The 13,690-nt window shown below is 42.2% G+C and overlaps 1 protein-coding gene and 1 long non-coding RNA gene across 2 annotated transcripts; one reads left to right on the forward strand and one right to left on the reverse strand.

Moving 5' to 3' along the window:
* The first annotated feature begins 4,561 nt into the window (after window positions 1-4,561).
* LOC143525876 (uncharacterized) lies at window positions 4,562-9,439 on the forward strand. The gene is made up of 2 exons (XR_013133750.1): window positions 4,562-4,856; window positions 8,367-9,439. It is a non-coding gene; the product is annotated as an uncharacterized LOC143525876 (long non-coding RNA).
* Window positions 9,440-12,048: 2,609 nt separating this feature from the next.
* On the reverse strand, window positions 12,049-13,645 carry ovca2 (OVCA2 serine hydrolase domain containing). The gene is made up of 2 exons (XM_077020320.1): window positions 13,267-13,645; window positions 12,049-12,754 (listed from the first exon to the last, which is right to left on the reverse strand). The coding sequence occupies exons 1-2, from the start codon at window positions 13,424-13,426 to the stop codon at window positions 12,240-12,242; spliced, it is 675 nt and encodes a 224-aa protein (XP_076876435.1). The 5' UTR covers window positions 13,427-13,645; the 3' UTR covers window positions 12,049-12,239.
* Window positions 13,646-13,690: the final 45 nt, after the last annotated feature.

Consider the following 13,690-nt stretch of genomic DNA (forward strand, 5'->3'; position numbering starts at 1 on the left):
GCCACTTTTGGCCCTGCACTGATGTAGATTCATGCTCTAAACCCAGCTAATGAAACCACTTTAACTTGATTTGACCTTCCCAGATATATAAAGAGCGGATAAAAAAGAGTGTAGGAGAGCGAAGGAGAAACATCAGGGAGGGAAAGCAAGATAAGAGAAAATGTAAGAAAGGGAGAGTCATAATAAGAGTCATAATAAGTGTCATAATAAGAGTCGTAATAAAAGAAAGAAAAAACAGCCAAGTGAGACACAGGAAGAGATGAAGAAGCAACTAGAGGACAAAAAACAGAGTGTGTAGGGACAGGAGAGTCAGCCAGCTCACACTGGTGGAGTAAACAGCTTCATTTCCCTAGCAACATGGCATCACTTGCAGATTTAAAGATACAGATGCACACTTTCCCTTTTGTCTGCATTCCTTCTATTCACTCTCTTCAGCATCCTAGACTGAATTAAATGGCTGTATATTTAATGGCAATAGTTTTTATGAGACGTTGCTAAAAATAACACTGACAAGTCAGTATCACCTCTCCATTTTATGACAGTTAGTGGACAAGAGTCGTGAATTTGTTTTGTGCAGTTGTGAAAGCAATGAACCGACCATTGTGTGGATAAATACTGATTTAGTTGGCCATGCTGTTTTAGAGGACATTCTGGTGAATGTTTGCTAGTGTAGGTAAAGTAATGCTGGGAGACAGAAGAGAGGGAGGATGAGGGAGAGGGGGAGTGAGGGAGGGTGACGGAGAGAGGGAGCGAGGGAGGGTGAGAACAAGGACTCAGAATACAGATGAGCTGTGCGGAGGCGGCAAAGGCAGGGAGTTTTCTGCAGGTGAATTCTGAACACCAGGGGGTTTCTCCTGCCCCCTCATTATTCTGTCCCTGCTCCTCTCTCTCTCCCTCTCTCTCTCACCCTTCCCTCTCTCTCACACACCCTCTCTCTCTCTGTGTCTCTCTCTCACCCTCCCTCTCTCTCTTTCTCTCTCACACCCCCCCCCCCTCCATCTCCCCCCACCTCCACTCCCCACTCTCCCTTGGGAAGTCACAGGGTGGTGGGAGAAACAGACTTTTGTAATAAGAGAGGAGGTGGATGATGGTGAAAGGAGAGGGTGAGGTAGAGGAAATAACTCCACCGTTGCCTCTTAAAACTGATCTCGGAGGATGCACCCATATCATAACGTAAATGTAAAAAATCGACCATCTGAGGAAAACTAAAATGGACCACACCACAAGAACAGGTGGTTTCGACTGAAATGATAGAATGTTCAAGTGATTCCAAAATGAATAAAATGGACCATAATATGGGAAGTACAATGTGCAATGCAGAAATTATTCAGAGACAAAGTGTGTGCAGAAACTGAGACAGTAAGTTAGAGAGAGTGTGAAACAAAGTGAAAGAGGGAGGATGTATGGAGAGAGACAGGGAACCAGGGCTTTCGGGTCTGTGACGCATGCAGCGTGACTGCGGTTAACACGAGTGGAAAAAAACCCTCTCTGCTGTACATCTTTTAATGATTAATTCACACTAGCTCTGCCAGAGAGACAGAGAAGAAAAAGAGAGATAAATGTATCTGGACCTCCCCTGAATCAGTGCAAAAGTTTGTTTAATCAATGGCTGTTCAGGTACCTACTAAAAAAGGCATATGGATTTCAAATCAATACAATTACAGAATAATGCATTTCAAGCATATGTCTTGGGTTATAATGTGTGTGTGTGTGTGTGTGTGTGTGTGTGTGTGTGTGTGTGTGTGTGTGTGTGTATCTGATAAATGCACACTTAATGCTAATACAATATGCAGCCTAATATTCAGAGTAAGACAAATCTGCATTTGTGTGTGTGCATGCGTGAAGGCGGGATGGGGAGGGAACGTGTGTAAATGATGATGTGCGGGTGGAGGGGATTTTTCCAATCAACATCCACTTGCTTCTCATCCTCTTTTTTCCCCTCCCAGTCTCCTTCTTCCCATCTCTCTAGCCAACCTCATTACATGCAAGTCAGCCTGGCAATCAGAGCGAGAAAACACAAATGAGGCTCTGGCATGCAGGGATTTCTGCATGAGTCAGAGACAGAGGAGGGAGGGAGGGAGAGAGAGAGGGGTAGGAGTAAGAGAGAAGCAAGGTGGGTGGGTGCATAAGAGGGTGGAGAGGGAATAAGCAAGGGATGAGGGGGATTTATATTGATCTGACTGCATTCTGTGTGCAGAATACAGAACAAGACAGAAAAGGGAGAGACAGGGACAGCAGTGGAAAGAGAAAAGGGGAGGATTCGGTTAGCAAAGGCTGCAGAATGTAGACAAAAGTCTTTTTGCTGTGACTCACCATGTAAAATTCAGATAATAATATATGTGTAAAGAAATGGGGCAATTACCATCAGTCTCTTTGGGTAGACAAGTAGTGTGTAAGAGTGTAAGCAGTGACAAGGTGGAGAGATGTGAGAGAAAGGGAGGGAGAGGGAGCCAGGTGACAGTGACTGTGGGGGCGACTGTATTGGAGAGGGAGGAAGAGAGTAGGATGAGAAGAGTGGGCGGAAGTGACAGGGGAGAGAGAGAGAGAGAGAGAGAGAGAGAGAGAGAGAGAGAGAGAGAGAGAGAGTATAAGACTATAGGTGTAATGACATACAGTACAGGAATTATGTTGATATATATATATATACTATTTATATTTTGTCACTATTTGACAAAAATGTTAAGAATAATAAATACCAGTTATTAGCATAGTATGATGCATTGTCTTCTTAGCCAAGAAAAATGGCAAACAAATAAGGAACAAATTGAAGAATGAGAAGAAGACATCCCAGACAGAGTGGGAAGAGAGGTGACAAATATATTTTTTGCATCTCTAAAAACATGGGAGCCCTGATGAGGAGCCGGGTGTCTGAAAATAGAAGCGGAAGTGAACGAGCCCTCGGTGCGAGAGCTCCCACTCAACCCAGTGGCAGCTGTTTCCACAGCCTCTCTGGTACTGGGAGCAGCCGCTGTCCAACTGCAGGATCTATATGGCGTGTTGTTTGAAAAGCCTGGGATACCAACACAGATTTGCTCAGTATAGACTGATGTAACTGTGTCAGAACACCAAGGTTCTGCTGGATTTAGAATATTAGGATTGAACAACGGGGGAAAAAAGCGTGTGGGGACACGTGGGGACACGTGGGGACAAACGTGTGTTTTTGTAGCTCAGGGCCTGTGTGCTTCACGCAGGTGTAGGGCTCTACTGGTCTTTACATCACCATTAGGAAAATATATATATATATATTTTCTGGATAATCTTATTATCATTGATACAATATGCCTGTGAACTGATGATCAGCTGATGATATGATGATTCAGTTATCTGATGAAGTAATTCACAACAAAGTACTAATGACTAAAATAAAACTAGAAAAAACAAACAAACAAAACATCACCCTCCCACACGCACACACTTCTGTCCATCAACAGACTTCTTAATCTTCGTGTACCTCTTTGATATTTATATAAACCATTTGCCTCTATACGTAATCATTACCATGGTAATAACTGAGCTTAGAAGTATGTCATTTTATGCCATGTACAACACTTTTACTACTTTCCTGTTTTCCTACTTCGCTTAACATTTATTATCGCACCCCTGAGTTCCTCAGCTTATTTAAATGATAACTGACGGGAGTTAAGATTCCAAGAAAAGTTGGACGTACCCTTTGCGAACGCGTGAGGTGCATTCCGCAGTCTCCCTACTAACACGTTTTGGAGAACGGACTACGAACAGGCTCAGTGCCCGCCTTGACGTGTATTACGTTATTGGGTTCCCCCAGTCATCGTCTAGAAATGGGCATAAAGACGTAAACTACCGGTTTTACACCTCAGTGACCGTACGTGTCTTTTGTGCGCCGCCCCCCTCCCCAACCGGATTGATTTAATCCATCTACCCAGTCAACGTACCAGTGACGCCTATCACTAAATAACTAATACGAATCATCCTGCTGGATGAATCAGGGAGCTGATCAGTTGAGTGATCTGATAATGTGAACTGCTCTTCTTTACACTGAAATATGTATCATATGTGGTATAAAATTAACGGGTCCGCTTCGAGAACCTTGAATCACATGCACACATAATAATTAAAAAACGGACATTATGCCGTCTATATGCTATGTAAAGACACAGCGATGTAAATGCTATATTGGCATATCACATATGTAATTAGTCCAGTGCGTTTCACTATTCTCACACATCAGTATCGAGACCGTTCTTTATAACTGTGCGCAATTGTTTGCTTCCGGCCATAGCTCGAGACGAATAACGTAAAACAGGCCAAATCCTGAAACGGAAATCAAGGCATGTACATAAATAAACATAATGAAACAAATAACAACCAAATGGAATTATATTTAGTACCTATTTATTTTATAGTGGTTGCTGTTACTATCAGAAAATCAGATATGCGTCCGGATAAGAGAACGCAGAGTCCATTCGCTGCCAGACACTAGTCTGGCCTTTATAAATAGAAGTCCCGTTGACAACATTCCGTCAATGACGTAGTACATACACGTAGTTGTGTAGGTGATGCTTTTTAGTGAATGAGTCCTCCTCCCTCTCCAGCTTACTAGTACTATGAGATCTCTATAAAAAGCGCACTGTAGATGTCTAGATCGGGAGAGCCGTTAGTTTCCACGAGGAAAAGGAGACGAGGATAACAACAATAGACACTGACCCATATGGAGACATGTAGGTAAGAGACATCCGTCCTGCTTAGCTTCACTACGCACAGTTTATGTCCCAATAATAAGCGCGCTTGTCTACTCTTGGAGAAATGAAGTAATTCAAGAGGAACTGTCATCTCCTGTAACTGTGAACACGTTTGTGACAGGAACGGAGTATTCCACGGTAAGTGTATTTTTTATCTTGATAGAGTATAAATGTTGTCAAATGTGTTAAGTGATAGATTTTGGGCATAATCTTTACTAATATTTCCAAGCCAAAAAAAAGCATGAACTTAAAACGATAACCTCTGTTTATTACAACCCTGATGTTTTTATGCGTGTCTTTTATGGAGTTTACGGCATATTGCGGATAACTTAAAAGTTACTGCAGTGTGAGTCACTTTCCTCGCACGTGGGCAGCATGTAGTCCCGTTAAACAGGACGGTGAATAGGTGACTAGGGTCCAGTGCAATTTGCATCTGTGTGTCCATCTAGATTTATTTTTCCGTCAATAACCGTAGAGAGGAAGGTAACGACTTCGTTCACAAATATCATCTTGGTAGCTTACCATGATGGTGAAACTGACGTCTTTGTTATATAAATCATTAGATATTAATCATCTTACCTATAGCATTTTTTGATATGGAGATTTGCTGGATTAACGATTGTGCTCTTAATCTTTTAAAAAACGAATAAAGTGAATAATTCCGTTCGTTGATTTCCCTCTGATTAGTTTCTAGGCTAGCGTGTTTTCATATGTATGTCCATGGAGCACAACCCACCCACCCGGCCGCTTCTACTGAAGCCAATACGCGACACGGAGACGTTTCCGATGGATATGACTGTAGCCCCTTGGTTCTTTTCGGTTATTACCTCCCTTTGCTCTCCACTGTCCTTTGATTACTATCGATACACATTAGAAATTCTGACTACCTCACTTTCCATCTTTTCCAGAGCGTATGACTTTCCCACCTGCCGCTTCCGTTTAGCATTTTTTTCTATACAAATTCTGTGACGTGTTTCAAGCATTGAAGTCAGTCCTGCGTCACTCTTGCGCACTTTGCAGATGATTCGCAGGCACCTACTGTAACCCTTTAAAGAGACAGCGCGTCGGCTACACACACACACTGACTGCGGTATACCCCTCTAGTTCATTCTCTTCGTGTGTGGGAGTTTTTGTGGGAGTGGACGTAAGTTTTTTCAGTCAAGTGTAATGAAATTTCATTTGTGTCTTACTTTTGAATGGCACCAAACGTAATCTTACAATATAAAATAATGATCACAGCCCATAAATTAGAAGAATCATGCTGTTTCCTCGTTCTAGAGTCACCGTTTCTATATATACCTGCTTGTAAGCCTCATGACAAATTAAGACTGCCAAGTTGAAAACTTCTGGAACTAGATCTATCACGTGGGTTATATTACACGCCTACTTAATTTTCACAAAATCTGTAGCTTTAAATCATGATATTCACATGTACGTTTATTGGTTCCTGGTGTCCGTAATTTTAAGCACCAAAAGGTATCGAACACTTTTTTCAGCACCATGGACAGCGGTCAGCGCGCTCTTCGACACGTCTAGAATCAATCAGCCCAAAACTACAGCAAAGCTAAGACGTTAACAGCGTGTTGTCCGTGGAAGTTCTAACAAATTACAGAGGAAACAAGTCGATATATTCAATAAGACTGTAACATTCGAATCGTTCTACTTCTAAACTACGTAAGCAGTTTAGTTCCCACGTCATCACGTCAACCGCGCCGGACTCATGGGAATCACTATTCCGAGACCACGTTGCCTGTAAGCACTGACCAGAAAACATTGTCCTGATAACGGTTACACGCGACTTAAAATAACAGATATCAATAATTAAGAGTTATGACTAGTTATGACTAGAGTTATGAGGACTGCATTATATTAAGCCTGCCTACTATGTCTTTATTTTTGTATTGTGAAAAATTTCACCATTAAGATCTCTGTCAGCATCTAAGTCACCAATAAGATCTCTCAGTTTTTTTTCGTGTGAGAAAACATATGCTTATTACTGTTGTCCTTAGAACTCCTTAGCAGTGGAGGAAGTCCACACAATCTCGACTGTCCCAACAGAGCAGGGAACTGATGCCTTGTGAGCCAGTACATCATGACCTTGGCTCTAGACTGCTTACTGCTTATGGAATCTAACAGCACAGTAACAGTCTACAGTCATGGCTACTGAAGTCTGGTAACAGCCCACCTCTCTCACTCTGCTTATGGAATGTATGTTTAACCCGATTAAGTCTCTGACATCAGTCTGTGAAAGGCAAGATAATTGTATGTTATTATAGTGCTTTACAGATGTTGTCTCACTGGATGGTGAGTCTGCCAAGTCAAATTCTCCTCCTCAGAGAGACATACTTATGTTGAAATGCTCTCAAGATGCATCCTCACTGTAGTGGTGTGAAGAATGATTCTATTTTAATTTACAACTGATCAAATGCTTTAAAAATGCACAAAGATATGTGACTGCCAATTGAACAGTGTGATAGTGGACATCCATATGCATTGGCACACTAAATCAGGTTGCTATGGTGTGACAGAAAACAGAACCGTATTTGTGGGACTGTATTGGGGGAGTCCTGTGCTATGGAGTTTTGGCGTGTCATCTAACTAGCCAATCAGACTGCACTATTTGCAGTTACCATGCCAACTCTCTCTCCTCCCTGCCTCTGCTGTCTCCGTGGTGACCGTGGCTTTAGATTGTTACTGTAGCAACAGCACGTGGTAACAGTCTACAGCCATGGTCGTCAAGGGGCAGGTGTAATAACAACAGAATAGCAAACGACATGTTTTTAATGAAGAGCTAATATTTCAATCGAGTTTTATAATTGCGGCACATTTATTAAATTTGCTAGAACTTTAAAACTTGTTTTGAATGTAATCGGCTGACTCTTCAAAGTAGGTCAGAGTCTTTCTGGGTTTATATATATATATATGCACGTTTGTCTCCAATAATCTTCCAAAGCAAAAGACATGTCTATCTGTTATGTTTATTTGCATGATGAGAACTGAGAATATTTTAAACAAAGTGTGGATAATGGAATCCATAGAGCAGAAAGCACTGACATGTTAATAATGTAATTTCTCCACGTCAAACAGAGACATTTGCCATCCTTAACATATTGGCCCATGTTTAGCTGGCATTGCAGAGCAAGAGCACTAATCTGTATACAGCATGTACACCACATAATTGTTATTAAGACTCTGATCCTGAAAATGTCTATTCATTTTTCATTTTTAAATGTCATATATCTGTGATTACGCAGCTGTTTTTACATATCGCAAAGCATCTAATGAAGCAATGATCTTTGAGGGATGCAGTGGCGTTGCAGTTGGGACAATAACAGTTGTAGTGAACTGAAATACCACTAATGAGTCTGTCTATCTGTCCAATATACTGACTGTATGTATCTCGTCCTTCAATCATTACCTGATTAAGCTTGTGGTAACACAGCTAAGCATCAGTGTCACACCTGTCACAGAAGAAAGAAAACAAATCACAGAAGAACATTTATGTGTTCATGAAAATGAAGTGATTGATGTCATGACAAACTGTCATTCAGTGAAAACTCCAAACTCATTTTATTGCTATATTTGAAATTTTATTTGAACAAGAAAGTGTTTTCAATGATGCGCCATATATCTTCCTCTATCCTCTAGGACATGCCCCAGAACACGGGAAAGCAGCTATACCGACAGGGTCTCTCAGTTCTTGTTCTGTGGTAGCATGCTGCCCTCTGGAGGTTAAAGAATATATCTGCAGATTTGGATGCGAATGAAGTTTGTCAAAGTAAATGATCCAAACTATCAAAAGAATCAGTGATTATCCTAATCCTTGTTACATTCCTGTCTCCTATTTTTTAAACTTACAAACTTTGTGCTTCACTTTGGAGGATCCAGGCCCCGCTTCCAATGAAGCAACTCAATCTTTCATGGATTTGTCACTTCTGTTAAAGTAATAATAAAGTTAGAAAATTTGACTTAAATTAAGCCTTTTCTGACTCATCATTCATGTTTCTTTCCAAAGACATGGCAGGGCCAGACGTAAAGCATTGTCTTTTAAATCATGTGTACTGGAGTCTCCCCTCCCAACACTGTAAGAGACTATGTGCTGATATGGCAATGGCAGCACATAAACTCTTACTGTTTAGGGCAGAGAGCTTGTGATCGGACACCAAAACCACCTTGAGCGTGATGGACCAAACAAACATTAGTAAACTAGTTGGTAAAAAAAATAGAAATAAGTGATCGTGAATTCCCTCTATCTCAAAAATTAATTCATGAAATTCTGAAAAAAAGAAATAGAATGGAATTAAAGTGTAGTCGGTCCGCAATCCATCTTCCCTTTGTGGTGACTCAGGTTTGCTCTCACAAAAACACACCTGTGAGGCTGGATAACGACCACACCTCAAAAATGTTCCAGTTTTTAAAATCATGAGCAAGTGACAAAAATAGCCATACGCACACACAAACACTGAAAGACAGAGGAGAAGAGTTATGTGAAGTATGGAAGTCAACATTAAAACAGATGCCACATGTTGAGCAGAATAACAGCAGCTTGACGTGTGAGTCCTGGCCCAACCACCGTGATGAGTAGTCCACATAAACAGGAAAACCACCAAGCAGGAGTGTGTCCATGACACCATGTTTGGCCTGAACTGGACGTGAATTATAAGTAACCATAGCCACACTCCCACAAGTTTCTTTCATAAACAAAGTTGTATTACATTGCTTTCTGCACACAAAAAATTTATATTTTAAGACAATAAAAATAACCAAAAAAAAACCCCCAAACATACAAATGGATCTTACCCCCATCTTACCTACTGGAAGTCCGGTTTATGAAAATATAAACAGGAGAGAACCAACAACAAATTATTTTAAGGATTGCACAACAGACACCTAGTGGACCTTCCATCATATAGTGATTATCTCTTTTCATATCTGGAATCAAACCGCATCCTGGTATATTTGAATGAACCCGTGTGTCCCGTTGGCTCTCATCTCTTCTCCTTTTGTAGTTCCCAACTCTCCACTTGGTTCATTCATCTGTTCCACCATTTCTTCTTTTCCACTGTGGTTTGCGGAGCTCTCTCCGCCCACTGACTTTCTCCTCCACCTCATCTTCTATTTGTAAATACCAAACATGTGTGTCAGAGGACAACGGAAGTGTTCCAGCAGGAGAACGTCTGCGCTTGCCACAGGATCTGTAGCAGTGGCTCATCTTCTCCAACCTCTTGTTGGCCCCCTGTACAAGACGTGTCCTCCGCTGGGTCAGTGATCCAGCCATGACTGTAGACTGTTACGTTCCCTGATCTTACCTGATGATGATGATGCTCATCCCGTCTTCGTTCTATGACCCCAGGATAAGAAAACTGAACTGCACAGCCCAGTTCATTTGAAACAGCCAGAACCTCTTGACAAACCATTACTCATAAGCTAGATGCAGTTGGGGAAAATTAAAAAAGTATACAACGCAGCTGATGGTCATTCACAACATAAACGAGAATTACAGAAACATCCAGATACTGGCAATAAAGTATTCAAGAGGCACAGACATCACCTGCTCAATCCTTAAGGTTAGGCAGCACTTCAAGGTACAATACAAACCAAAACATCAGCAAAAACCACAGACCCATTCAAAAAGACATGCAATCGGAAAAGTTAAGAGTAATTCCAGTTGTCAGCAATGGCAACGATCAAGATATAATCCAGTTATAATAATATCAAAAGAAAAAAAAAACCAGCATGCTACAATACAATTCTCAAAACCCAACTGAGACTATGAAGTCTCCACTACTCTTATACAGACAGACAGAAGTTCCCCCTCCCACCTCATCTTGAAACTCCACCTCCAGAGGCCCCCATCCCTCTACGGCACATTTCTGCCTTCTGGTTCAGCCCCCCCTGACTCAAAACACAGAGACAGTGACGCATTTCTCCCTCTTCCCTCCAGAGCAACGGCTCCCCTAACTTACACAACCGTTCCCATCAGCCTCTCTCTCCTAGTCTCCCACTCCCTGCATAGCTGCTGTTGTGCAATAGGAAAGATTCCTCAGAAGGGGAGTCATGACCCTGTTGTAAAGCTTATTGGCAAGAGGTGCCTTCTGTGTTTCTCCATTGCTGTCCGCCTACATATTATACTCTCTCCCCACTAGTTCTTTGACTTTTATCAAAACAATGTGCATGTTTGCAGGACAGTCATGCCACAGATGAGAGGAAAGGTAGAGACAGCAAGGAAGTGTGAAAGTTTGGGGAAGAAAGGTCAAAAAAAGAGATTGAAGACTCCAGTCAGTCAGTGCAATTACTGGTCAGATTATTATTAAACCAGGTATCATTTTTAATGAGGAAGATACAACTACCTTTAAAAAAATATCCAAAGATAAGCGCTGCTGTGACACTAATGAAGACAGATGATGGTCCACTTCCATAAAGAAGAAACAAAACAGGAGGGAGGAAGATGAGCGCAGGGAAGCGGCTTTGTGGTGGAGCATTTCCTCCAGCAGAAAAATAAATGGTCGACCACAGCATGCAGCCCGGCTTGCTGGACAGCAGCCCAAGAACCACCACACAAACAAACTGCCCAAACTAACACAGTGGTCTGCCTGCATGAAAAAGGAACTACAACCAAGTGGGGTGCTCAGAGCCTTGTGTTCCAGCCAGACCTAAAGGCCCTTCCTAATAGTTTCACCAGTTACACACGGGGACGGAGAGAGATAAAGGATGAAAGAAGGTGAGAGAACACTGGCTACATAAAAAAGGAGAAAGAAATAAGGGCACAATCCTCAAGCATCTGGAAATGGTTATGAGTGCAATACTGGATCACAAGCTCGCATAAACTACAAAAGAACACAAAGTTCCCGCATGCTTGTGCACGAGCGCAATGCTTCTGCCAGAAAACTTCCTGTGGCTCACTAGCACTCCAAGTGTTCAACATCAGTATTGCACTAACTAATGAATTTGAAATGTTGAAAATGAAATGTGCCATATTTTGTCAATTGTGATTTTTTACCGCAATCGAAATTTGTCCTCCGCATTTCCCCCATATGTGCAGTTAGAACACACACACACACACACACACACACACACACACATAGTGATTACTAGGGGCTGTGGTGCACACATGCCCAGAGCGGTGGGCAGCCCTAGCCCGGCACCCAGGGAGCAGTTGGGGTTAGGTGCCTTGCTCAAGGGCACTTCAGTCATGGTCTCAGGCCTGGGTATCGAACCCCAGGACCATGACTGCCCCGAAGCGGAATATTGCACGTGATACTCCATGTAGACAGAAGAAAGAATTCTGATCAGATTATTAATTTTAAAAGACAGAAATAAAACATGCCAACAATATGAACTGATTATTTTATTTCAAGTATATGTACCCTGAGACCTGTAGTACAATATATTACTTATCACTGTTCCAGACTTACAGTCATGTAACATCATAGAGAATTTGCAACTGAACCCATCAATTGTTCACATATCACATAATATTCATAAAGTCTTAGGTAAATGGGCTCATTCCTAATCTTCCCCCTACTGCTGAAATAATTTTAGGAACTCTTGGTAGACCGGTCTGTGTGCTGAGCCAGCGGGGACAAAATGTCCACCTGGGTGAGTGAGGACGTGCGCCCTGGGGAAAGTGGGTAGCAAGTCTCGACTCATCTGCTCTGGGATGACTTTGTCTTCCTGTCCGAACACATGCAGGGAAGGCAAGGTGATCTCCAGGTTCTCATAGAAGTGCTGATGTTGGGCACAGGCACTGCGGAAGCCTGCCACAAGGACAGCGAAGCGGAAGTTAAATACCGGCTCCTGTTTCCGTTCCTGCAGAGCACAAATCATGGCCACCAGGGCGGCACCCTGACTGAAACCCAGGATGCCATCAAAGGGGCCCTGGTCCTTCACGGCCATGCGTACAGCCTCCACACTCTCCTCCAGGCCTAGGCTGCTCTCACACTGCTGCCTGGCATCAAAACTGCGTGCCTGGGAATCAGAAAACCACCAGCCCCTCTGGTCCTCATCACTGGCAGACTTCTCCTGCACCTGGGCGCCTGGTGGAACCAGTGTGTTAGTGAGTCATGTCCTGCACATCACAAGCCATTTTTTAAAGAGTAAATATTAACCTAAAATTATTTAAGTTCATTGCCCTTAGGTTTCATTAAACATTGTCCTGATTAAAAAAAAGAAAACAGCTATAGATGTTGTTTAGGGATGGCTTATCTGATAGAAGGCACAAGGCTGTCTCAAGTTTAATGCCTTTATGTATGTACGAAAGGTGCTATACAAATAAACATTATTATTTAAAATGAACTACTAGCTGATTCAAACCGATATCTTGCACCTTATATAACATATGTTGCTAGTAACTTCGTTGTTTAAATTTCCAATATTTTATAAGGGTTAGAGCGCCACTTGGTACTGGTTAACTCAATGAACCTAGCAAATTACCTGTAACTCTGCTTTATTAAACCAGTTAACCAGAAAGTAAAGAAATGCAAGTTCGCTTAGTTAGTTAACTAGTTTGCTGCAAGAGGAGAGGCGGTCAAATGTATAGTAAACTTACTGCTAATAGGGGGAACTTGATGTGGCGCATTAATGAACACTAGCTCGACTTGTTTTCTGAGAAGTTTTCGCAAAGCTCCAGTTTTCTCTCTGAAAGAGCTGCTGTTCTGGCGATAGCCGTGAACACAGAGGACTCGCAGCGGCACTGCGGCGCTGGACATGACCGCGGAAGAGCTCTGTTGTGTTGTCTTCTAACGAGCGCTATGAAACGAGTTTCACTTAAGACACAGCATGAAGTCTAGAAAGTACAAATAATTGGCCGAATAAACACTGCCAAAAATCCTGACTGGAACGAAATATAATTTTACACAGGAATCAGATTTTCAAATACAACTGAAATCACTGGCGTTTCCTACATGTACGCCTGGTTAGTGGAGCCGTGTGGAAACATTCTGATAAGGTTCCTCCTGCATTGTTAGTGCCTC

Source organism: Brachyhypopomus gauderio, chromosome 10 (assembly GCF_052324685.1).
Source record: "Brachyhypopomus gauderio isolate BG-103 chromosome 10, BGAUD_0.2, whole genome shotgun sequence".
Taxonomy (NCBI): Eukaryota; Metazoa; Chordata; class Actinopteri; order Gymnotiformes; family Hypopomidae; genus Brachyhypopomus; species Brachyhypopomus gauderio.

Bases quoted from the DNA above. Each gene is read 5' to 3' on its own strand.
- ovca2 (XM_077020320.1), bottom strand. From the start codon at position 13,426: ATGTCCAGCGCCGCAGTGCCGCTGCGAGTCCTCTGTGTTCACGGCTAT. The intron at 12,755-13,266 runs GTAAGTTTACTA...TGGTTCCACCAG, and splicing joins TCAAGTTCCCCCTATTAGCA to GCGCCCAGGTGCAGGAGAAG.